General features: G+C 39.1%; 2 protein-coding genes across 39 annotated transcripts in view; both read right to left on the reverse strand.

Moving 5' to 3' along the window:
- The window catches only part of LOC127654089 (MAP kinase-activating death domain protein-like), a 94,557-nt gene extending 86,473 nt beyond the window's left edge, over positions 1 to 8,084 (reverse strand). For all 34 annotated transcript variants that reach the window (XM_052141273.1, XM_052141346.1, XM_052141354.1 and 31 more), the window contains exon 1: positions 7,857 to 8,084. The gene's annotated coding sequence lies outside the window, so the exon portion shown is untranslated. The remainder of the gene's footprint in view (positions 1 to 7,856) is intronic.
- A 1,415-nt stretch (positions 8,085 to 9,499) lies between these two features.
- Positions 9,500 to 24,851, reverse strand: part of LOC127663462 (oxysterols receptor LXR-alpha-like) — a 30,590-nt gene continuing 15,238 nt past the window's right edge. For 4 of the 5 annotated variants that reach the window (XM_052155089.1, XM_052155068.1, XM_052155073.1 and 1 more), the window contains 7 exons: positions 19,505 to 19,771; positions 16,906 to 17,108; positions 16,323 to 16,502; positions 15,650 to 15,749; positions 15,394 to 15,507; positions 12,786 to 12,880; positions 9,500 to 12,457 (listed from right to left, as the gene is read on the reverse strand). In XM_052155089.1, the coding sequence (XP_052011049.1) occupies positions 12,311 to 12,457; positions 12,786 to 12,880; positions 15,394 to 15,507; positions 15,650 to 15,749; positions 16,323 to 16,502; positions 16,906 to 17,108; positions 19,505 to 19,771 (1,106 nt within the window). In that variant the 3' untranslated portion in view covers positions 9,500 to 12,310. The remainder of the gene's footprint in view (positions 12,458 to 12,785; positions 12,881 to 15,393; positions 15,508 to 15,649; positions 15,750 to 16,322; positions 16,503 to 16,905; positions 17,109 to 19,504; positions 19,772 to 24,851) is intronic. The other variant, XM_052155083.1, reaches the window with a different exon arrangement.

Genomic DNA, 24,851 nt, shown 5'->3' on the forward strand with positions numbered 1-24,851 from the left:
CAACTGAGAGTCACTACGCCACCACGAGGACCTAGAGCACATTGGGAATTGGGCATGCCAAATTTGGGAGAATCCAAAACAATTATAATAAAAATTTAGGCCTGCAGGTCCCCGAATTTTTACAAGATCAACTCTTTTCACAAATGTTTACTTAAAACCTATAAAGAAAATAATGGACTACTCCTCCAGCTAGAAGACAAATAGCCTCTCTTTTGCATTTGCATTTAAACACACTTACTTCAGAATAATTAAATGTACACTGTAATCAAGCATCATGTACAAACGTCTCAGGATGAAGCTGTATTGTAATCCACTGAGGAACTCTGGAAAGTCTAAATCTAAACATGACATTTTACTTTGATGAGGATGCTCTTTTCTAATGAAGTTAGCATCAAATATTTCTTTGAGTTGAGTGGATTTCTGCAGGTTATATCACATGGTACATTGGGGTTGACATCACCCTGAGGCATTTTGGAAATCTCTAAAGTCTGATTTAGGGTTCTATGGACTAGGATTCCAGGTTTTAAAGGCATTGTTCACCCAAAAATGTCATTTCTGTCATTATTTACTCACCCTAATGTAATTTCAAACCTGTCTTTCTCTCTTTTGTGTAACACAAAATGAGACTTTTTGAAGAATATTAACACCGCTCTCTTTCATACAATGAAACTGGAGGTGACCAGGAGCTGTCAAACTCCAAAAAAAGACAAAAAACATCATAAACGTGCTATATTCATGAGCCATCTTTACACTGCAAATATGGCACAGAAGCTGCATCTGAAGTGGCATTTAGGTGTATTTATACAGACTACTTAATTCTGATTAGAGCAGGCATAAATTAATTTACACAGCAATTACTATTGCATAAATAATATGAGATTAATGTTTTGAATATAAAATAATGAAACAAATGAAAATATGTAGTTATTCTTTTAAATACGAAACACTATATGTACTGTATATGCTCTATAATGACAACAAAAAAGTTTAAGGCTGCTCTGATGCTGCATTGTATTCACACAGAACCAAAGCAGCATCAGAAATGCCTTCGATACTAGTGTCACGGTTCCAGCATATGTGCCGGCTCTAACGGTTGTTTGTTTTTCACTCGACCCCGTGTATCACAGGTGGAGCCGGCACACGTGATCAGCATTTCCATGGGAACACTGATCGATCTCGTAGAGACACTGATCATGTTGATGAGTTACATGCCTGCTGCCACCTGCTTTCCTCTAATTGCAGCCCCTTCTTATTCCTCGTGTTTCCCTTCCTTCTCAGCCAGTTTATGGTGAAGTCTAAATTTTCTCTCTTGTATAGTTGGAGCGAGCTTGAGTATCTGTTGGTTGGTCTATTGAGGTGCAGTGACCTGTCTGCTTGCATTCACTCTCACCAGTTGGTGCCCAGGACTGGGGAGGAGGATTCCTCAATTTCTGCCCTCAACTCAGGAGATTTGTCTGTGCTTCATTTGCACCATACCAGATTCTACGAACCTTCATCACGTATCTGTGGTTACTGGTCGATTGAGGTACGATTACCTGTCTGCTTGCATTGACTCTCACCAGCTGGTGCTCAGGACTGTGGAGGAGGATTCCTTGAAGATTCATCTGGGCTTCGCTTGCACCTCATCATCTTCTAAAGACTCTCATCTGAGTGCTCCACACTTCCACAATGCACACATTCCCCATACGAACACACTCTTCATAAGCCGTTGGCGGCTCACTGGTTCTCCGACTTCTTCAGCCAGCGCAGGGTGCACCTTGACTTGACTTTTGAGAACTTGTGAATAAATACTGTTGCACTCTCTCTCTCTCTACTTTTGGGTCCTTTATCCTCCCCACTCCCCAGCCGTGACAACTAGAGGCTGAATAAGCATTAGTTGTCATAGTCAGAGCAGGCATTATTTAGTCTGGCTTTTATGCACTCTTGCAACTTGACACATAATTTTGAGCAGGCACAGAGCAGGCTTAACTAAGCTGTGTAAAGATGCCTCAAGCCTGCTTAAGATATTTGATATGTTTGTGAAAGGAATAGACTGAATTTTTTTTTTACTGAAAACCTTGCCTTGTTTGACAGTCACTATTCATTTTCATTTCAAACAGACATGAGGGTGAATAATGATGAGAGAATTTTAATTTTAAAAGGGAACTATTCCTTTAACAGGTGGTGTGCAGCATGCTTTTTTAAGAAGTAAAGTGTGGCATGATCTTACACATCCAGTTAAGGAGCCACTTAAAACAGATTAGCACAAGGTCCATAAAAACAAGGTTCATGACCCACTAACGGTCTAAAAGGTAACATAAGGTCCACACAAGCTAACAAGGTGCATAATCTGAATGCACACACACATTAAAATAAAAACAAACTGCAATAAATGTATAACATAAAATTACTAAAATAAAGAACACAAACAGTTTAAAATACCTTAATTTTCTGCTTGCATCAACTTATGAGACCTGTATACAATCCTGAACGATTAAGTGAAATAAAATCAAAATCGTGATATGTCCCAGTGTGATTATCAAACCTCAAGGTCTACAATTTAATTGAATAAATATCCTGAACACGCTGCCTGCTGTGCTGCCCTTATGTGTGCAGCTGTTTTGTCTGTAGTGAGTCGTGCACTTCAGTCCTCTTTAAAAGAACAAACTCAGACTCCTTTAAGTGAACCAAAAAGTAAACACAGTGTAAAAGAACCCTGTTCTCTTTGCATTCACACAATTAGTGACCTTGAATTTTAGATTTACAATTTGTGCCTGCAATTTCCTCATGCACCATTCATTATAGTTTGAAGCACTACATAAAAATATGGCAATGCTTTATATTGAATTTGTTTAGTCAATGAGATAAGAACGTTCACATGTTGGTGAAAACATTAGATTTAGAGATGCAACGATTGCAATTTTCTTGGCCGATTCCATATACAAACAAAATCTACCTTTCTTCAATGCTAAATTTTATTTTCATAATAAAATAAATTATTAAACATTACAATTTCCCCCAAACTGCACAAAGTTACAGGATCTTCTCTCACTTAAACAACTCTCAAAATAAAGTGCTCTGTGACTGGAAAGAGGTAGAAATAACAATTAACTGCAAATGAGTTTCTTTATGTCATTTTCCACTATTAAACTGTTGATTTCTTGTGTTTCAATGAATAAAATATGACTAAAATGTCAACAGTTTTCATTGACTAAAACTACATTAAAAACAAACAAACAAAACAAAGCACAATTACAGATGTGTTTGCAAGTGTCACGCCATATGATAAGTCTTCACAGATATATAAAGAGACATGATGCACCGTTAGCAAAGTGGGATTTCAGAAAATGATCCACACACTGGACAAGAGGTACCAGCGATAAGTAGAACTTTTTAGAAAGAGGATTTGGAAATACCAGTTGGCCATTTAAAAAAAAAAAAACCACACAACAGCAACAACAGTTTTAGTGGTTTGAAAACAATGTGCATTTATAGTTGTTGTTGTTGTTGCTAGTCTGTATATTTGAGTTGAGAAATACACATTTCAGCATTATCAGTAATATATTTGTGCATTTTCCTTGATAACCAAGCAAGTCATGATACCATTTCTTTATTATATCGCAATTGCATATCGCAATATCAGCCTCAATAATCGCAATATGACATTTCCCCAAATCGTGCAGTCCTAATATATATATATATATATATATATATATATATATATATATATATATATATATTACATTTTTAATCAAATTAATTACATGAAGTCCCGATTAATTAATCGCATATACAAATATTTGCTGAGAAAGCCCCTCATATAACAATAATTCAATATATAGCATATATATATATATAGCATATATATATATATGCTAAACCAGTGGCAATGCAGAACAAAGACTTGTTCATGTGGTATGAGAGTGCCTGATTGCCTGAAGCCATCCCACCCGTTGACTGCACACATGCTCACAGCACACCCCTCTAGCTTCTGCTGTGCTCAAGATAAAATAAGCCTATATATATAATTTTTAAATATTTAAAGATAACTATGTATAATTATATATAGATATAAATATGTAGAACTATTGTTATATGAGGGGCTTTCTCAGCAAATATTTGTATATGCGATTAATTAATCGGGACTCCATGTAATTAATTTGATTAAAAATTGTAATCGATTGACAGCCCTAATATATATGCAGTGGGTACGGAAAGTATTCAGACCCCCTTAAATTTTTCACTCTTTGTTATAATGCAGCCATTTGCTAAAATCATTTAAGTTAATTTTTTTTCCTCATTATTGTACACACAGCACCCCATATTGACAGAAAAACACAAAATTGTTGACATTTTTGCACATTTATTAAAAAAGAAAAACTGAAATATCACATGATCCTAAGTATTCAGACCCTTTGCTGTGACACTCATATATTTAACTCAGGTGCTGTCCATTTCTTCTGATCATCCTTGAGATGGTTCTACACCTTCAATTGAGTCCAGCTGTGTTTGATTATACTGATTGGACTTGATTAGGAAAGCCACACACCTGTCTATATAAGACCTTACAGTGCATGTTAGAGCAAATGAGAATCATGAGGTCAAAGGAACTGCCTGAAGAGCTCAGAGACAGAATTGTGGCAAGGCACAGATCTGGCCAAGGTTACAAAAACATTTCTGCTGCCCTTAAGGTTCATAAGAGCACAGTGGCCTCCATAATCCTTAAATGGAAGACGTTTGGGACGACCAGAACCCTTCCTAGAGCTGGCCGTCCGGCCAAACTGAGCTATCGGGGGAGAAAAGCCTTGGTGAGAGAGGTGAAGAAGAACCCAAAGATCACTGTGGCTGAGCTCCAGAGATGCAGTCGGGAGATGGGAGAAAGTTGTAGTAAGTCAACCATCACTGCAGCCATCCACCAGTCGGGGCTTTATGGCAGAGTGGCCCGACGGAAGCCTCTCCTCAGTGCAAGACACATGAAAGCCTGCATGGAGTTTGCCAAAAAAAACACCTGAAGGACTCCAAGATGGTGATAAATAAGATTCTCTGGTCTGATGAATCCAAGATAGAACTTTTTGGCCTTAATTCTAAGCGGTATGTGTGGAGAAAACCAGGCACTGCTCATCACCTGTCCAATACAGTCTCAACAGTAAAGCATGGTGGTGGCAGCATCATGCTGTGAGGGTGTTTTTCAGCTGCAGGGACAGGACGACTGGTTGCAATCGAGGAAAAGATGAATGCGGCTACGTACAGGGATATCCTGGACGAAAACCTTCTCCAGAGTGCTCTGGACCTCAGACTGGGCCGAAGGTTCACCTTCCAACAAGACAATGACCCTAAGCACACCACTAAAATAACGAAGGAGTGGCTTCACAACAACTCTGTGACTGTTCTTGAATGGCGCAGCCAGAGCCCTGACTTAAACCCAATTGAGCATCTCTGGAGAGACCTGAAAATGGCTGTCCACCAACGTTTACAATCCAACCTGACAGAACTGGAGAGGATCTGCAAGGAGGAATGGCAGAGGATACCCAAATCCAGATGTGAAAAACTTGTTGCATCTTTCCCAAAAAGACTCATGGCTGTATTAGATCAAAAGGGTGCTTCTACTAAATACTGAACAAAGGGTCTGAATACTTAGGATCATGTGATATTTCAGTTTTTCTTTTTTAATAAATGTGCAAAAATGTCAACAATTCTGTGTTTTTCTGTCAATATGGGGTGCTGTGTGTACAATAATGAGGAAAAAAAATGAACTTAAATGATTTTAGCAAATGGCTGCAATATAACAAAGAGTGAACAATTTAAGGGGGTCTGAATACTTTCCGTACCCACTGTGTGTGTGTGTGTGTGTGTGTATATATACACACACACACACACACACACACACACACACACACACACAGAGCGAGAGAGACATTTTAGTTGCATACCATAACTTAACTAATCACCAAAACGCGACGCAGCTTCACGATTGCTCTAACAAAGCGGATAGCCACAGTCTATCGACAAATTAATATTGTGGAGGATGACAGTTTTAGCGATTAATGCCCATTGCAATGAATGTGCAGCCTATGTGGGGACTAGTTCTTTCACTTAGTCAAACTCCCACTTAGACTTTGGGAAATGTTTACTGTTACTTGAATTGGTGATATTTTAGTGCATTGCCTTTATATTGTGCAAGGCTTTGTTTGGAAAATGTTAATAAAGAATTATATTGCTACATATTGTTTTGTTTTATTTCTTAAGATGGAAATAAATGGATTTTGACAAGAAATTAAGTATACATAGTGTCAAATTTCAGCACTTTTAAAATAAGCAATTAACTACAAATATTATGCGATTAATCGTGATTAAAATTTTAAATCGACTGACAGAACTAGTAAATAGTGAAAACCAGTGGCAATGCAGAACACAGACTAGTTCATGTGGTATGAGAGTGCCTGATTGCCTGAAGCCATCCCACCCGTTGACTGCACACATGCTCACAGCACACCCCTCTAGCTTCTGCTGTGCTCGAGATAAAATAAGCCTTTTTGGCAGTGCTAGCAACCCAACCAATCAATAATAGAGAAGGAAATAATAAAGCATTGGTTTAATGTTTTATATATAATAAAGCCGGTGGGAAACACGGTATAGTACTCATATCCTGTGATAGTAAACTTATATAGATATAAAATAATAATACAAAAACATTATATATATACAAATAAATAAAAAGATCCTATTAAGCACCTAGGGTCTCTAATGACCCTTTACGCTTTTGGTGCTAAAATTATTATCTTTTTAGCATTTTTCACACTTTTTGTGTGTTACACTATTTATATGAGATATATTGAGGAATACTAAAGAGGTGTGGGCACAACTCCAAAAACTGGATGAGGTACAGGTGGTGAAATGAGGTCCTGTGTCACTAAAGAGGGTCTCTTAAGGGTTAATACAACCCTTAATCTAGATCTGCTCCTGTACAGAATTTTTAAACATATATTCTTTGGCAGCCCCTTTACCTTTCGCCGTGAACTATACAAATCAAAGGCACATACAATTCACTTATATACCTGAGGTAGTGTTAATACATAACACATTTATAATATTACAAGCCCAATCTAACTGCTTCATCATTGAATAATTTAATAAAGAGGGTAATGTGTAAACAGGGACAGGAAACAGGCTATTGCACTGACAGAGGCAAAGAGCAGTCTCACATTTCACCCAGGAGAAAAGCAACATCATCCAACAGCAAGTCATCTTACACTTGACCCAAAGCATCCTAGCTATTCCACTGTCTCATTTATCAGAACCAAGCAAAACAAGCTTTACTTCTCATGTTTAATCAATTCCCTGCAAGTAGCCAATCTTATAATATGATGACATGATTGAGAATAATACATCCTGCATCCTAACAGTATGAAGAGTCAGCCGGTGTCCTTGTGACCTCTGGAGAACAAAAAGACGGGCATCTCTCTGCCACACAAGGTTTGCACATCGGATCGTATTGAAAACTGCTGTGTTATGGACTGCTATTTATAAAATTCAGCTGTATTTAATGTACTGAGGACATAAATTAACGATGACATGGCTTCGAAAGCCTTGACATTTAAGAGTCCTTGTAATCGAGGTGATGTTATGAGCAGAGATCCAATGTAACAGATTTATAAAGTGAATAATAATGACCATCAGCTAGCAGCAGCTAACATGATCATCCAGCGGCACTGAGCTAGCTGTCAAAGCTGCTTACACAACCAGCTGCGTACATTTCCATACAGTTATAAAGAAACACCTTCATCCATCTGGTGACCCCACCACTGGTCCAGAGAAAACATCATATAAATCCCATGACATTAAGATTAGATGATAGTATCAATATAGATAATACTGACCTCCAAGCGCTAACGCCGCTACTACTCGCTTTAGCCGTTTCTCTGGCCCTGCTGCGAAACGCCTTCTCAACACACATTCATCCTTGCAAACGACGTTGAACGCAATATCTGATGGTGAATGGCGCGACTATCGCATATCCGTGTCTTTGCGGTAGCTGGTAAGTCAGTGATGCGATGGAGATGATGATCGTGTCTGTATCTCGTCTCCTCCTCTCTCTCCCCCCTCTCTTTCTCTCGTTACGGGCTCAACTTGTGAATTGCGTTCATTGGGTGGCAAATACTGTCGGATAATAACTGTGGCTTATGAGAAATAAGGGGGCTTCCTCTAGGGGGCGTTTATCGGCCTGAAAAGCCGAACGCCTCCATTGAGTCGCATACAAATTTCGAGACTTCTTTTTTTTTTTTTTTTTGCATTTTGCATTTTGGGGAAATCTGTACACGAAAAAATATGCTTGTTTAAATCTTTTAGCTTCAAAAATTTCTACCTGACATAAAATTGAAAATCATGTTTAATCCTGTAATCACAAACGTCTGTGATTGGTCCATCCATTCCTTCGCTAAGAAAAGTAACTTGTATCATGTGACCACTCGTTTGCTAACTTTCACTTCAGCCGTGGATTGAATGTAAACGACTTGCACTAGGAAAGTTGTATATGGTTTATAGTAACTAATATGATAAAACAAGATAATATAACATGCGTTGCCGACCGACGACGTCACAGAAAGGTGAGCGCCCCCACCCATTTCATGCTAATTGTTATTCTACCTCTCTTTATTTCTATCGTTCCACCAGAGATTCTATTATTTAAGTTATAACAACCTCCGCGCTTTTAACATTGGAGAGGGCGTGACGGTCATCTATCGTGTTACGACAGTGTCACCGTTTGCGGGTACCATTCAAATAAATGGGAGAGCCAAAACTGATACCTAACTGTCGTAAATTTTCACGCGTATTCTCTTACAAAACAACAATTTTATAGTAGTAATCTCCACACATCGTTCAATAAAAATTATTATTTAGTGTAGACCATGTTAAAGATTTGCGGAAAAGCGGCCAATACGTTAAGTGATGAGCTGTTTCCTCACAACAGCTATTTATTCAGTACACAAAAGCATCTCCTCCATAGACATCAATTCAATAAGAACGGCCTCTTGTCTCCGCGCCAGTGTATCGCTGCGTTTTGCTTGTAGCTGCTAAATTTGTAGAAGGGTTCCGCATTACAGCCGGAGTGCTGGACTGCACCATTTTATCACCCAGAGGGGTGTGCACACGGACGTGCCTTCTCGTTCACGCTTACATATAGACACGCGAACTGGTGTGTAAGGATGATTGTAGTTGTTTTTCTAGCATGTATTTATTTTATTTACAATAAGAACTAATTTGAATGACAAAAAAAACATCCGTTATGTTCTAAACAGTCGATATCTTCAGATTGCAAGATTTTATTTTCTGAGGGTGGTGCAAACCGAGGTCATTGACGTAGGCGCCTGGTTATTTACATACTGTATTGCTCAAAGAGGGTACATTGCCAAATACAATGCTCCTTCGGCCGGAAGCTAATAATTACTTAACTGAGGATGCTGAGAGATGCTTACATAACACACATGCTAATAGACAGATCACTGACACCAACGTTGTGAGCTCAGATTTATTATTTATTTACAGGGTCAACTCTGTTCTATTAAAAAATTTCAGAATAATAAAAAGACAGAAACAATGTCGAGGATCCCTGTTTTAGATAAATGCATTTCTTTATGAAGAATAGTTGAGGAATTTAGTCATCTAAATTGTCCTGCATTTTTTTTATCAGATAAATTTATACTCTCACAGAACAATAAAGTGTGTCTACTTTTTATTTATACATATAAAGCAGTATATCCAAGGACTTAAGGTGTTAGAACATAAGGTCACATTTCTATGATGGTAACATTCAATGTCTCTCTATTGAAGACCAAGTTAATCAGAGCAAAAAGGTCCACTGAGCAGAGGGTACAAATAAATTATAACTACAATCAACTTTTCATTAAACACTTGGCTTTAATTGTAACATTCTATTAGAGGACAACAATTATATTTCAGTTTGAAAATGTTTCTTGAGAGCGGAGAGATAGTAAATGCTCATTACTTTAGTAACTAGACGTCTGCTATGCCCATATCACAATTCCTATGTGCACAAACAGAGAGATGTTTGCTGAAGCAATGACAAACCAACTCAGATCAGAGGAGTTCAACTTTACAATGTATGTTTTTCACATAATCTTATGGTCTTAGTTTGGTTAAGGTGCATTAACACCCTCATACTTTGAAGCCCTTGTAGATGTCTGGATTATTAGAAATTATGGTAATGGTAGAATGAGATAGGGAACTGGATAGTATAAAAGAGCAGATCTGAAATCTAAAAGATCAAAAATTTGATTTATATGTGCACACAGCTAGAAGAAATACAGGCACATGTCTTGGGTTAGTAAAAGCAGTGCAACTATCACATGGGCATGTTTGACTACACAGCTTCCAAGTTACCTCCCTTGGTTTCAATCTAAGTCTCAATAATATGAGTCCAGTCAGGGCAGAAAAAGTCACAGCGAACTAACTGTATTAGTCATTATATTTTCTGATCCCAAAGAGGATAATACTTTTTTCCCCCAATGTTTTTTCCATAATGTATTAATACACCACAACCTAAGTCCATCACAGAAGTGGTTTTTAATACCAGTGAAATAAGAATTGCACATGGTCACGTCAGGTAAGACACTAGCCCTAAACATCACAAAATGCTCTCATTTGCCCAGTCCCTTTCTTCAGAGCTATTTCTGTAATACTGTGTTAAGTTTAATACTGAAAAATCCAATTCATGTTTGTCTCTCTTGATTATAAAAGGGACAGGAAATAAGTTTAATTTCTGGTGCATTCAGACTGTCTGAATATTCTCATATGGTTAAGTAAACAAACATGTATTAAAAGAGACAAATTATAGATAATTGACATCACAATAAAATAATTAAAGTGTAAATTAATGTTGAAATTATCTTGATTAAGTAGTGGGTCTGTGTGTATGTATGTATGTATATATATATACACACATGCATATACATATATAACCACTCTACGGTATATGACTATACTTTTAATTAGGCTACTTTGTGTAATGTGGGGAAGAAAATACAGTTATAAGACATATATAGAAAGAGAGAGAGACATCAAACTGAGATAAAGTCTGTGTATAAATTATGCAAATGTTTTAAGTGCAAATTGTCAAACAATATCATCCATCCTCCAATTTGAACTCTGTGATGTGTGCAGAATTAACTTGCCACAGAAACAGTATGATGGGTTGTAAAAGACATTATGTCATGAAAAAGAATAATTTATGGCCTGCGTTAGGTTTAAAATGCATCTATGAGTCTCTCAGTAGTCACTGTGAGTTGAGCAGCACACTGATTTGGGTTAGTGACTCTTAATGATCCCTGTCAACCATATGCTACATGGACTAGCACTTCTTAAAATCCAGAACATCGTGTTGGCGTGCAGAATTGGCCAGTGATTGCATCTGCATATGTTCAGCCTCATACTACCAGCCCATTTGGCTTGTCATTTCTCTTTCTGAATATTCTAAAACAACCAACAGAATTCTGCATGTTTGTTGGAATATGTCAAATCAGTGTTACATGGGCTTTGAATCACTAAGGCTTGCACTGGTAAAGTATTGGATTATTTAATCTAAAAGTCTGAGGTGTTAATAGGAGACTGCATTTTAACATTAATTCCTAGAATAGATGTGTGTCACACATAATGCAATTTAAAAAATAAAAAAAGTAAATGAGCAGTTATGAATAGAAGACTATGTGATTCAACCATGTGCATGATCTATGCATTTTCATAATTTAAGAATAATATAGCGGTTAGCTATTTCCCACCAATCATCCCAAATGGCATTGTAAAGCACTGCAAATAAACAAACAAAAAATTTTTAATGGAGAGCCTTCTACTCTATTCCACTTTTGTGAAATAGAGTAGAAACCATTGAAAAAAAACATGCTGAAAGCTTTTGGTACTAGCAACACAAAAAATTGTGAACACATTGTTTGTGGTCACTGACACTAGCAAGCAAGTGTCTGAATCCACACCCATCCAGATCCCCAAGCTCAAATGAAGTTCAAATAACCATTACTGGTTCTGAATGGTCCCTGAGCCATTTCTGGACAAAAAGTCTATCAACAGCACATTCAAAGGAAGCAGCCCACTGACCACTAGATTCAAAATAGAGAAATCAAGGAACAGAATGATCAAATCAGGCTCCTTATAAACTGGCTCAATGCCAGAGTGGGAGACAGTTCGGCCCTAAGGGTCATCATGAGGTCAATCCCCACCCCACTTGCTCTGCCTTTAGAGGCCTCCCCCACACGGCCATGTTTTCTTGACACTGGCTCATTGTGTCCTGGGGCGGAACGTCGGCTCACTCATGGACATCCCAAATTTCAGAGAGCAGTGGCGGGAGTTTCTTGTCTTGGAGGCGAAGAGCAAAGACCTGCTCTGAGTGGACACTGCTCAGTGTGCGTAGGCTAACCAGCTTCATCAGCATTCGAGGAAACATCAGATGATCCTTTAGTGAGGATGAAAGTGGAGTGGATTATTAGGATTACATTGATACAGTATATCAAAACCATCCCAGTTAGAGTTAACTGTATTTATATATTATCAGTCCAAGGATGGAATCTTCAGTACCACCTACTGGCAATAAAAAGTATACAAAAGGCAAAATATACACTGATCACTGACTTGTCTTCATCACATCACATAGTCTTACTGTATACTTTAACACCACATAAAATACAATAGTATTCATGTTGAACTCCTGTTCACTGAAATCAATCATTACAAATTATTTTAGAGCTGTGATATTTTTGTCCTTTTAGGACCATTACACTCACGTTGGGTCGTTTTATTCTGATGTACGAGTGAAGGGCATCCACATATGGCTGCTGTAGTCTTTCCACTAAATCATGATCCTGCACGTTGGGTCGGTCTGACCAACAGATAAAAACACAAACAGAATAGAAAGAGTGATTAAAGGGTAGGTTCACCGAAAAATAAGAAGAATTGTCCATACAGTGCAAGTGAATGTTAATCAGGCCTTTGAAGCTCCAAAAAGGAGATTGTCAGCCTAAAAGTAATCCATAAGACTCCAGTGTTATAATCAATGTCTTCTGAAGAAACCCAGTTGGTTTTGGGTGAGAACAGACCAAAATAAAGCTCCTTTTTTCACTGTACATCTTGAGAGCAGTCTCCTTGGCAATCATGATTTCAAGCTTGATTACACTTCCAAATGCATCATCTAGTGCGCTGCGCTTGCATCAAGCACTAGAAAGTGTAACTGAGCATTAAATCATGATCATGCTTAGAGAATGCTATGGCAAGATGTACTGTGAAAAATGAGTTATATTTTGGTCTGTTCTCACACAAAACCAACTGGAACTCTTCAGAAGAAGCTTCATTGGAGTCTTATGGATTACTTTTATGCTGACTTTATCTCCTTCTTGGACACTTAAAGACCCGATCACCATTCACTTGCACTGTATGGACCTACAGAGCTGACAAATTCTTCTAAAAATCTTTGTGTCCAGAAGAAGAAAGTAATTAGGTCAACTTAAATGGCATGAGGATGAGAAAATTATGAGATAATTTTCATTTTGGGGTGAACTATCCCTTTGACACAAATGTAATGATGCTACATTTTAAGATGAAGTGTGTAAAATCTGTGCCACGATTGTCACCAAACGGTTTTACCAGATAAAATCACGGTTTTTAAACAGATTCCATAAATCTTCCATATAACATTGGTTGTAGAAAATAATAGTCCAGCCCCAAACACACCATTGGTTCAGCCAAATGTTGCAGATTCAGGCTGGACAGGCCCCTCAAACAGACAAGAGGAATGATTTGATTACGCTACACAGCCACTATGTTACACTTTTAGGTGAAGTCAACCTACAGATGACTCACTTTTAGATGACTCTAACATGTAAATCTGAGATACGAGAAAGTATTTTAGCATTAAAAAAACACATCAGCTTTAATGATAAAGATAATTAAAAATCTCTCAAAATAAACCAACACCACATCTGACACCAGTCTTAAACTTGCATTCTACAAAATCTCGTGTGTGAATAAAAATGGCTTTCCAACACATTACAACATTTCTGCAGGTATTAAAGGTGCTGTAAGTAATTTTTTTCATAGAAGGTAAGCAAAATTTTTTCCTACTGCCTGAATGATTTGAATGAAATAAGTATCGTAAGATATCTCACCTGACTCTGTGACAGCACTAGACTCTGTAAACAGCAAATAAAAATGTGTCCGCGGACAATGAAACTTTCAACCTGTCAATCATTTTGCGCATTCTCATTGTAGTTGCAGTGAATTATTGAAACTTACTGCCATTTTTAAGCCATGTTGTTCATCACTGTTGTCTGTTGAGGGCGCTGTTTGCTACAGTTGTAAACAGCTGTTTCTGCATGATGTTCCTCTCAATAAAGCTCATTTGTTCTTTTTGGAGTGCAGGGTTTTGGAAAGAGGGGGCGTGGCTAATTCAACGTCTTAGTCCTTTAATAAACAGCACCTTTAATAAACTGAAACTAAGCTAATGTTTTTCATTAATCTATACAGATTAAGTTTCCATTTGACTGATAAGCATCATCCCTAACATGCATGCCAATATCTGTTTTTTTATCAAGGAATATTACAGGTTCAATACAAGTTAAGCTCAGCCTACAGCATTTATGGCATATTGTTGATAACCACAAAAGTTAATTTTGACTCGTCCTTCCTTTTCTTTAAAAAAAGCAAAAATCTGGGTTAAAGTGAGGCACTTACAATGGAAGTGAATGGGGCCAATCCGTAAATGTTAAAATACTCACTGTTTCAAAAGTGTAGCCACAAGACATAAACAATATGTGTGTAATAAATTATCTTACTAACCTTATCTCTTTTTACAACTTTAGTGCCATGACGACGTAATCATAAATCTTAAAAGCCTGTAAAAACTATGATTTAAACAACTTTACAGCTCTGATAATTTAAGAGTTTTGACAGAATATTAATGTAAGTGTTTTTATAAAATGATAAGCTTTTCAGCCTTTAAACCCTCCAAATATTGGCCTCATTTACTTCTGTTTTAAGTGCCTCAATGTAAGGAATTTTGTGGTAATCAACATTTTGCCACAAATGCTGTCGACTGAGCATAACTTGTACTGAACATGGAATATTCATTTAAGGTTTATTTATAACACTCAAATTAAATGGCATTCAAACTAAACGTAATTGTAAGAAACACAAAAGCAACTGCACTTAAAAACAGAATAAATTCAAAACAATAATAATACAATTTATTTCTATAGCACCATTCACAAACCCATGGTCTCTGTCATCCATTCAAAAGTTCCATACTGATATTTCTAAAAATGAACATGGTCAATAAAAAGACTGATAAGACTCGCCAGCAGACCAACGTTATAATATTGGTGTTTGTGTCAAACTGACCTGCTGAGAAAATGTTGATGGCAATGAGCAAAGCATACTCTGCCTCATCCAGGTGAAGGTCATTCATGCCCTTAGAGAACTCAAAGATGGGGTTGATGAACTCAAACTGCAACCCTGTAGAGTAGCCAGAAAGAACATTTTAGGGCATGAACACCAAAATTGCTAAATAAACGAAAACAAAAATCATCAGTCTCACACTGTGACAAATAAAATATTCAGATTATTAACATGAGCCCAATACAACAACATTATATACCTGCTTTGGCAAAATCCTCCTTATTGTAACTGAAGTCTTTGAGGAAGGTTATGCTGTCTATTGCTGGATTATAACGTCTAGAAGTCTCTAGAAGCATAATCTACAGAAGGAAAGTAGGCACATTAGCCAAAATGTAACTTTAAATAAAGCAGCAAGCTCCAATCTAGTCTAGGGGTGGTAATCTTTATCTGACTGTACTAATCGATTTTGATTCAGGGTTTCACAAACATATTTATTTATAAATAAATTATATATATATATATATATATATATATATATATATATATATATATATACATATATATCAATAAATCTAAATTCTTTAGCAAAAGTTTTAAGGTGCAAATTCTGTGTAAAGGTTCTGTATAAAAGCAGTTTTAAAATGTATCTGCACTAATCAGCCAAGAAAAACTATAAAGTGGGTATAAAATGAGATGCACCTTCCTTGCCATTTTTGCAGATACTTCTGTATTTTTTGTCCTTCATACTTTGTTTTTAAAAAGCTAGTAGGTCAATCTATTTTTCCCAACCCCTAATTAACATGAGGGCTTTGCTTGGTTTTTCATGTGAAACTACACACATCACCAGGTGGCCTCTATTCTAAAGCACTTCCCTTTACACACTGTAGTCTGGCACCAGAGAAAAAAGTGTGTTAAAGGTCAGTAAGTCTAACCTCTATAGTTGAGGTCTTCAGTAGGGCGATTTGGTCCTCTCGAGTGAGCTCCAGGAAGCCAGGCAGCTGTTTAGCAAAGTCTACAATCTCTTGCACAGACATGATGGCCAGCTCAGTGAAATGAGCAAACCGTTGCTGTCGAACCTCTCTGTTAAGTGGATCCTGACTACGTGGCCATGGCTGAAAAACCATAAAACTTAAAATCATAAATCTTGACGTAAATGTAATTCAGTGACTGAAAGATTTGCCACACAAGCAGACATGACCCCTAAAGAGCCATAAAGAAAGAATCTTTATTAAAGTGACAAAGGAATCCTACAATCTGCCTTCTTGCCGATCATCTGACATATTACATTTGATTTTATGAAAACTGAACACTTTGCCTAACTAATCATCTACACCACTGTGAACATTAATGAACAAACTTTTTTCCTATTCAGCTGCCTGAAAGTCACAGTGACCTGAAAACATGGCTTAAAAAGAAACTTGAATTTAGCCCAGGCCAAATAACACATGTAACATCAATATCATAGTGCTTCACCCTTATATTTTATTAAGATAATATACTTGCTAAACCACTCACAGTGACTTTGGGGCGGTCAAGAAAAGAGCGTTTGTTGCACTGTTTCTGCATGGCCACCAGTTTTTCTATCATTTCCTGTTGTTCAGGAGCCAAAGGGGGCATATCTGGTGCAGGGCTTGGTGTTGCCACTGCAGATGTGCGTGCAGTCTCTTCCTCCTGCTTTTTCATCTTCTTCAGTCGGATCTGCTCTTCTGACAGCACACCTAGTAGAATGACAGGCAACAACATATCTCTCTGAAAAAGTTATTGAATTACCAAATAACTACTTTTAACATAAAAATGATAAAGATAAGATAACATGGAGTGCCTATGGAATAAACACTATCCAAGTATAAGATGCTCATGGGTGAATATGAATAGCAAAAATGAAAATTCTCTTATCATTTTCTCACCCATATGCCATCCCAGATGTGTGACTTACTTTCTTCTACTGAACACAAATAAAGATTTTTTAGAAGAATATCTCAACTCTGTAGGTCCAAATAATGCAACTGAATGGTGACAAATATTTTGAAGCTGAAAAAGCACATAAAGGCAGCATAAAAGTAATCCGTACAACTCCTGTGGTTTAACCTATGTCTTCTGCAGCAATCCAATCGGTTTTGGGTGAGAACAGACCAAAATATAACTTTTTTCACAATAAATCTTGACATCTGCAGTCTCCCTGGAGATCATAATATCAAGTTTGATTACACCTCCTAGTGCCATCTAGCACTCTGCGCATGTGTTCAGCACTAGGAAGTGCAATCAATCTTGAAATCATGACCGTAGCAAGAGACTGCATTGGCAAGATGTACAGTGGAAAAAGTAGCTATATTTTGGTGAGTTGTATGGATTATGTTTATGCTTCCTTTATGTGCTTTTTGGACCTTCAAAGTTTTGGTCACCATTCACTTGCATAGTGTGGACCTACAGAGCTGAAATATTCTTCTAAAAATCTTAATTTGTGTACTGCAGAAGAAAGAAAATCATCCACATGTGGGATGTCATGAGATTGAGACGATGACAGAATTTTCATTTTTAGGTGAACACTTCTTTTAAAATATTAATAATATTCTCTCTTGTATCCCTGTTTTATATGCAGAGTCAACTGAAGCACAGCAACTAATGATTATTTTGATAATCGTTTAATCTAACGATTATTTTGATAATTGATTAATCTAACGATTATTTTGATAATCAATTAATCTAACAATTATTATAATATCCAGCGATTATTGCAATGATTAATCATTAGCTCTTAACCGTTAATTCATTTATGCCCCGACTTAAAAGGTTGTATTAAACGTGCTTACTAACAATATAGAGGACAAAATCATCTTTTAAAAATATTTCTAAATTATATTCATTAAATTAAGTTTAATTCAGTAAAATAAAATCACTACAAAAATCCTATTGTTATCAAGTGTTTTTGTCTTGTTTTCCATTTAAAATAGTCAAAAATCCTTAAAATAAGATAAATTTACTTGAGAAGCGACATATAAGATATTTAGGCTTGCTTTAAGAGAATGTTTCTTAAATACACACCAAGTGTATTTAGTATACAAGTGTATTTTTCACTTGTTCATACTTCTGTGAGTGCAGTAAAGACAAAATCTACTTATATTCAAGATCTATTCTCTAAAAGCAAGTCTAAATATCTTATATGCTGCTTCTCAGGTGAATGCATCTTTTTTTAAAGAATTTATAGACATTTAAAAATATTTGTATTTTTAATATTATATTCAACATTCTCAGATAACAATTATTTTTCTTCAGTATAGCTGCTAAAAAAAGTACATTGTTTTAAAATAGTTTTACATATTTTTATTGGAAAATAAGCCAAAACAAATCATAAATGTATTTTGTTGCAGTGTATAATGGGGCAAAGACTTCCTCTCTCCCCTTTCTGTTCACTTCAATCCATCTGTAACTCACAAAAAAACAAATTATCTTGTATTAATTAAGCTGCGTATTGCCAGTTTTCTTCACGATAAGAAATGCACAGTGACATATTATGATTCAATAAGTCGCGAGCCAACACATTATAATCTAGCTGCATTAAGCGTGCGCCCATGAGAGGGACGAGCATCCCCACGACAGAGAGTGTTTCAGCCGGATGCAGTTTCAGTCTCTCCTCCTCAGATCGGGACATTCGCGCAACTCATAGAAGAGGTGCTGACCACACAGAGAAATGCCAGTTTCAGAGTTTGTAGTTATTTACATGACCTGCTGCCTTATTATTTGAACTTTAGTAAAGCTGTAACGCATTAAATATAAATGCATTTAAGATGTGTTTCTTTCCTCTCCTCAGTCAGGCGTGAACTGCAGTGTTGCTCTCGTGCATCATCATTAAGAGTTTAATGTGATCTCATGTTATGTTAAATGAGATCAAGGGACTAATCGACAACGAACATTTTTGTTGACAATTTTTTATTGTCGATAACGTCGTTATTGTAAGATGATTTCCATCCCTACTGTTTGTATAACCAATAAAAGGCAGGAGATGTTTTCTGGAATTTGGTGGTGCAGAAGTTACATACTTCATCTTAAAAGGTGGTGCATATAGAAATGTACATGGGCTCTAATAGGTAATAAAGGAAAAGAAAGGATCACTTACACTGTTCCAGCATACCTGCCTCCCTGCATTTCCTTAGACGACACTGCTGACACTTGCGGCGCATGTACATGTCCATCTCACAACGGCCAAAGTTCTTGCAGGAGTACTGAGCTCCTTTGATTACGCTTCGTCTGAAGAAACCTTTACACCCCTCACAGCTCAGCACATTGTAATGAAACCCAGATGCCTTGTCTCCACATACACTACACACCTCATTCCCCATCATCTTGGGAGCAGGGCCCTTCTTCCTCTTCATAGGCTGACCCTCTGTGCAAATAGAGTCATAGGACAAACACATTTTTTATTATTTACTTATCTATTAAGTATAGAGGTAGTTTTGCTATACATACTGTAGTAGGTCTAAAATTAAAGTACAGGTAAAGTCTAGTTTATGCTAGTGTCTGAGAAAACCTAAGTGCAAGTGAATGGTGACTAGAACAACATAACTAAAAAAACATAAAGGCAACATAAAAGTCATCTATAAGACTCCAGAAGTTTAATCCATGTCTTCTGAAGCAATCCAATTGGTTTGGGGTGAGAACAGACTAGGGCCAGTCAATATGATGAAATATAATGTGGCGACGATATACAGTGTCAATTGACAGAGATTGTGTATAATGCAATATGTAAATATCCATGTGCACAGGTGGGCTCATCTATCAGTGGGCTGGGCTTATCTATCAGTGGCCTGGGCTTATCTATCAGTGGGCTTGGCTTATCTATCAGTGGGCTGGGCTTATCTATCAGTGGGCTTGGCTTATCTATCAGTCGGCTGGGCTTATCTACCAGTGGGCTGGGCTTATCTACCAGTGGGATGAGCTTATCTACCAGTGGGCTGGGCTTATCTATCAGTGGCCTGGGCTTATCTATCAGTAGCCTGGGCTTATCTATCAGTGGGCTGGGCTTATATATCAGTGGGCTTGGCTTATCTATCAGTGGGCTGGGCTTATCTACCAGTGGGCTGGGCTTATCTACCAGTGGGATGGGCTTATCTATCAGTGGCCTGGGCTTATCTATCAGTGGCCTGGGCTTATCTATCAGTGGGCTTGGCTTATCTATCAGTGGGCTGGGCTTATCTACCAGTGGGATGGGCTTATCTACCAGTGGGCTGGGCTTATCTATCAGTGGGCTGGGCTTATCTACCAGTGGGCTGGGCTTATCTACCAGTGGGATGGGCTTATCTATCAGTGGCCTGGGCTTATCTATCAGTGGCCTGGGCTTATCTATCAGTGGGCTTGGCTTATCTATCAGTGGGCTGGGCTTATCTACCAGTGGGATGGGCTTATCTACCAGTGGGCTGGGCTTATCTATCAGTGGGCTGGGCTTATCAATCAATGGGCTGGGCTTATCTATCAGTGGGCTGGGCTTATCTATCAGTGGCCTGGGCTTATCTATCAGTGGCCTGGGCTTATCTATCAGTGGCCTGGGCTTATATATCAGTGGGCTTGGCTTATCTATCAGTGGGCTGGGCTTATCTACCAGTGGGCTGGGCTTATCTACCAGTGGGATGGGCTTATCTATCAGTGGCCTGGGCTTATCTATCAGTGGCCTGGGCTTATCTATCAGTGGGCTGGGCTTATCTACCAGTGGGATGGGCTTATCTACCAGTGGGCTGGGCTTATCTATCAGTGGGCTGGGCTTATCAATCAATGGGCTGGGCTTATCTATCAGTGGGCTGGGCTTATCTATCAGTGGCCTGGGCTTATCTATCAGTGGCCTGGGCTTATTTATCAGTGGCCTGGGCTTATCTATAAGTGGCCTGGGCTTATCTACCAGTGGGATGGGCTTATCTACCAGTGGGATGGGCTTATCTACCAGTGGGCTGGGCTTATCTATCAGTGGGCTGGGCTTATCTACCAGTGGGATGGGCTTATCTACCAGTGGGATGGGCTTATCTACCAGTGGGCTGGGCTTATCTATCAGTGGACTGGGCTTATCTATCAGTGGACTGGGCTTATCTACCAGTGGGCTGGGCTTATCTACCAGTGGGATGGGCTTATCTACCAGTGGGATAGGCTTATCTACCAGTGGGCTGGGCTTATCTATCAGTGGGCTGGTCTTATCTATCAGTGGGCTGGGCTTATCAATCAATGGGCTAGGCTTATCTATCAGTGGCCTGGGCTTATCTATCAGTGGGCTGGGCTTATCTATCAGTGGGCTGGGCTTATCTATCAGTGGCCTGGGCTTATCTATCAGTGGGCTTGGCTTATCTATCAGTGGCCTGGGCTTATCTATCAGTGGGCTTGGCTTATCTATCAGTGGGCTGGGCTTATCTATCAGTGGGCTTGGCTTATCTATCAGTGGGCTGAGCTTATCTACCAGTGGAATGGGCTTATCTACCAGTGGGCTGGGCTTATCTATCAGTGGGTTGGGCTTATCTATCAGTGGGCTGGGCTTATCTATCAGTGGCCTGGGCTTATTTATCAGTGGCCTGGGCTTATCTATAAGTGGCCTGGGCTTACCAGTGGGCTGGGCTTATCTACCAGAGGGATGGGCTTATCTACCAGTGGGCTGGGCTTATCTATCAGTGGGCTGGGCTTATCTATCAGTGGGCTGGGCTTATCTACCAGTGGGATGGGCTTATCTACCAGTGGGCTGGGCTTATCTATCAGTGGGCTGGTCTTATCTATCAGTGGGCTGGGCTTATCAATCAATGGGCTAGGCTTATCTATCAGTGGCCTGGGCTTATCTATCAGTGGGCTGGGCTTATCTATCAGTGGCCTGAGCTTATCTATCAGTGTCCTGGGCTTATCTATTAGTGGGCTTGTCTTATCTATCAGTGGCCTGGGCTTATCTATCAGTGGCCTGGGCTTATCTATCAGTGGGCTGGGCTTATCTATCAGTGGGCTGGGCTTATCTATCAGTGGCCTGGGCTTATCTATCAGTGGGCTTGTCTTATCTATCAGTGGCCTGGGCTTATCTATCAGTGGGCTGGGCTTATCTACCAGTGGGATGGGCTTATCTACCAGTGGGCTGGGCTTATCTATCAGTGGGCTGGGCTTATCTACCAGTGGGCTGGGCTTATCTACCAGTGGGATGGGCTTATCTATCAGTGGCCTGGGCTTATCTATCAGTGGCCTGGGCTTATCTATCAGTGGGCTTGGCTTATCTATCAGTGGGCTGGGCTTATCTACCAGTGGGATGGGCTTATCTACCAGTGGGCTGGGCTTATCTATCAGTGGGCTGGGCTTATCAATCAATGGGCTGGGCTTATCTATCAGTGGGCTGGGCTTATCTATCAGTGGCCTGGGCTTATCTATCAGTGGCCTGGGCTTATTTATCAGTGGCCTGGGCTTATCTATAAGTGGCCTGGGCTTATCTACCAGTGGGATGGGCTTATCTACCAGTGGGATGGGCTTATCTACCAGTGGGCTGGGCTTATCTATCAGTGGGCTGGGCTTATCTACCAGTGGGATGGGCTTATCTACCAGTGGGATGGGCTTATCTACCAGTGGGCTGGGCTTATCTATCAGTGGGCTGGGCTTATCTATCAGTGGGCTGGGCTTATCTACCAGTGGGCTGGGCTTATCTACCAGTGGGATGGGCTTATCTACCAGTGGGATGGGCTTATCTACCAGTGGGCTGGGCTTATCTATCAGTGGGCTGGTCTTATCTATCAGTGGGCTGGGCTTATCAATCAATGGGCTAGGCTTATCTATCAGTGGGCTGGTCTTATCTATCAGTGGGCTGGGCTTATCAATCAATGGGCTAGGCTTATCTATCAGTGGCCTGGGCTTATCTATCAGTGGGCTGGGCTTATCTATCAGTGGGCTGGGCTTATCTATCAGTGGCCTGGGCTTATCTATCAGTGGGCTTGGCTTATCTATCAGTGGCCTGGGCTTATCTATCAGTGGGCTTGGCTTATCTATCAGTGGGCTGGGCTTATCTATCAGTGGGCTTGGCTTATCTATCAGTGGGCTGAGCGTATCTACCAGTGGAATGGGCTTATCTACCAGTGGGCTGGGCTTATCTATCAGTGGGTTGGGCTTATCTATCAGTGGGCTGGGCTTATATATCAGTGGCCTGGGCTTATTTATCAGTGGCCTGGGCTTATCTATAAGTGGCCTGGGCTTACCAGTGGGCTGGGCTTATCTACCAGAGGGATGGGCTTATCTACCAGTGGGCTGGGCTTATCTATCAGTGGGCTGGGCTTATCTATCAGTGGGCTGGGCTTATCTACCAGTGGGATGGGCTTATCTACCAGTGGGCTGGGCTTATCTATCAGTGGGCTGGTCTTATCTATCAGTGGGCTGGGCTTATCAATCAATGGGTTAGGCTTATCTATCAGTGGCCTGGGCTTATCTATCAGTGGGCTGGGCTTATCTATCAGTGGCCTGAGCTTATCTATCAGTGTCCTGGGCTTATCTATTAGTGGGCTTGTCTTATCTATCAGTGGCCTGGGCTTATCTATCAGTGGGCTGGGCTTATCTATCAGTGGCCTGGGCTTATTTATCAGTGGGCTGGGCTTATTTATCAGTGGGCTGGGCTTCACGTGAGACTTCGTGGGAGATTTTAAGAAACATGGACATGATTTTTATGGCATTAAATATTTTCCGGCGGCCACCCAAAATTAAATTACATTAATCTTGTGTTCGCAAGATCTCTCAGCCGAGTCTAGCAGTCTTCCCGATATTTACAGGAGAGTGCAGAGCAGCATCACTCGTGCTACACAATCATTTTTGACCAAGGAAAACCCCTGAAAAAACATCTCCACAGAAGGGGGCGACTCCAAAACAAGTGAAGAAAATTAAAAGGAGCTTGTTATTTAAGCTGGTGCAACATCTGTAGTGTCGGTTCACAAAAAACAAACAGATCTAAAAAATGTAATATGCAAATTTCAGTGTTGATGAAATCACTCAAAAGAATATTATGAAAGCCAAAAGATGCACCCCCATTAATTCGGTCATAATTTTTCTTGCAAAAACTGTTTATATTTATTTAATATTTACTTTCTGCAAGAAGTGTTTACATAATTTTGGACATTTTCATTAAGAAATTTTTTTCGTTGTATTTTTTAATTAATTTTTTTAAATGTATGCATTATTTTCTTTGTTTCATTGCTTTGGAAGATCTTAAGTTTCTTGAGGAAAGTATATAACAATAATAATATTGGTCAACAACACAGACTAAATTGTGGCAGAGCACTAGATGGCGCTTAGAAGTGTAATCGTACTTGAAATCATGATTGCCGAGGAGACTGGTGATGTCTTATTGTAAAAAAAGGAGTTACATTTTGGTCTGTTCTCACTCAGAACCAGCTGGATCACTTCAGGTGACATTGATAAAACCAGTTTTATGGATTAGGTTTATGCTGCCTTAATCTGCTTTTTGGAGCTTCAAAGTTTTA

The sequence above is a fragment of the Xyrauchen texanus genome, chromosome 2 (genome assembly GCF_025860055.1).
Source record: "Xyrauchen texanus isolate HMW12.3.18 chromosome 2, RBS_HiC_50CHRs, whole genome shotgun sequence".
Classification (NCBI taxonomy): Eukaryota; Metazoa; Chordata; class Actinopteri; order Cypriniformes; family Catostomidae; genus Xyrauchen; species Xyrauchen texanus.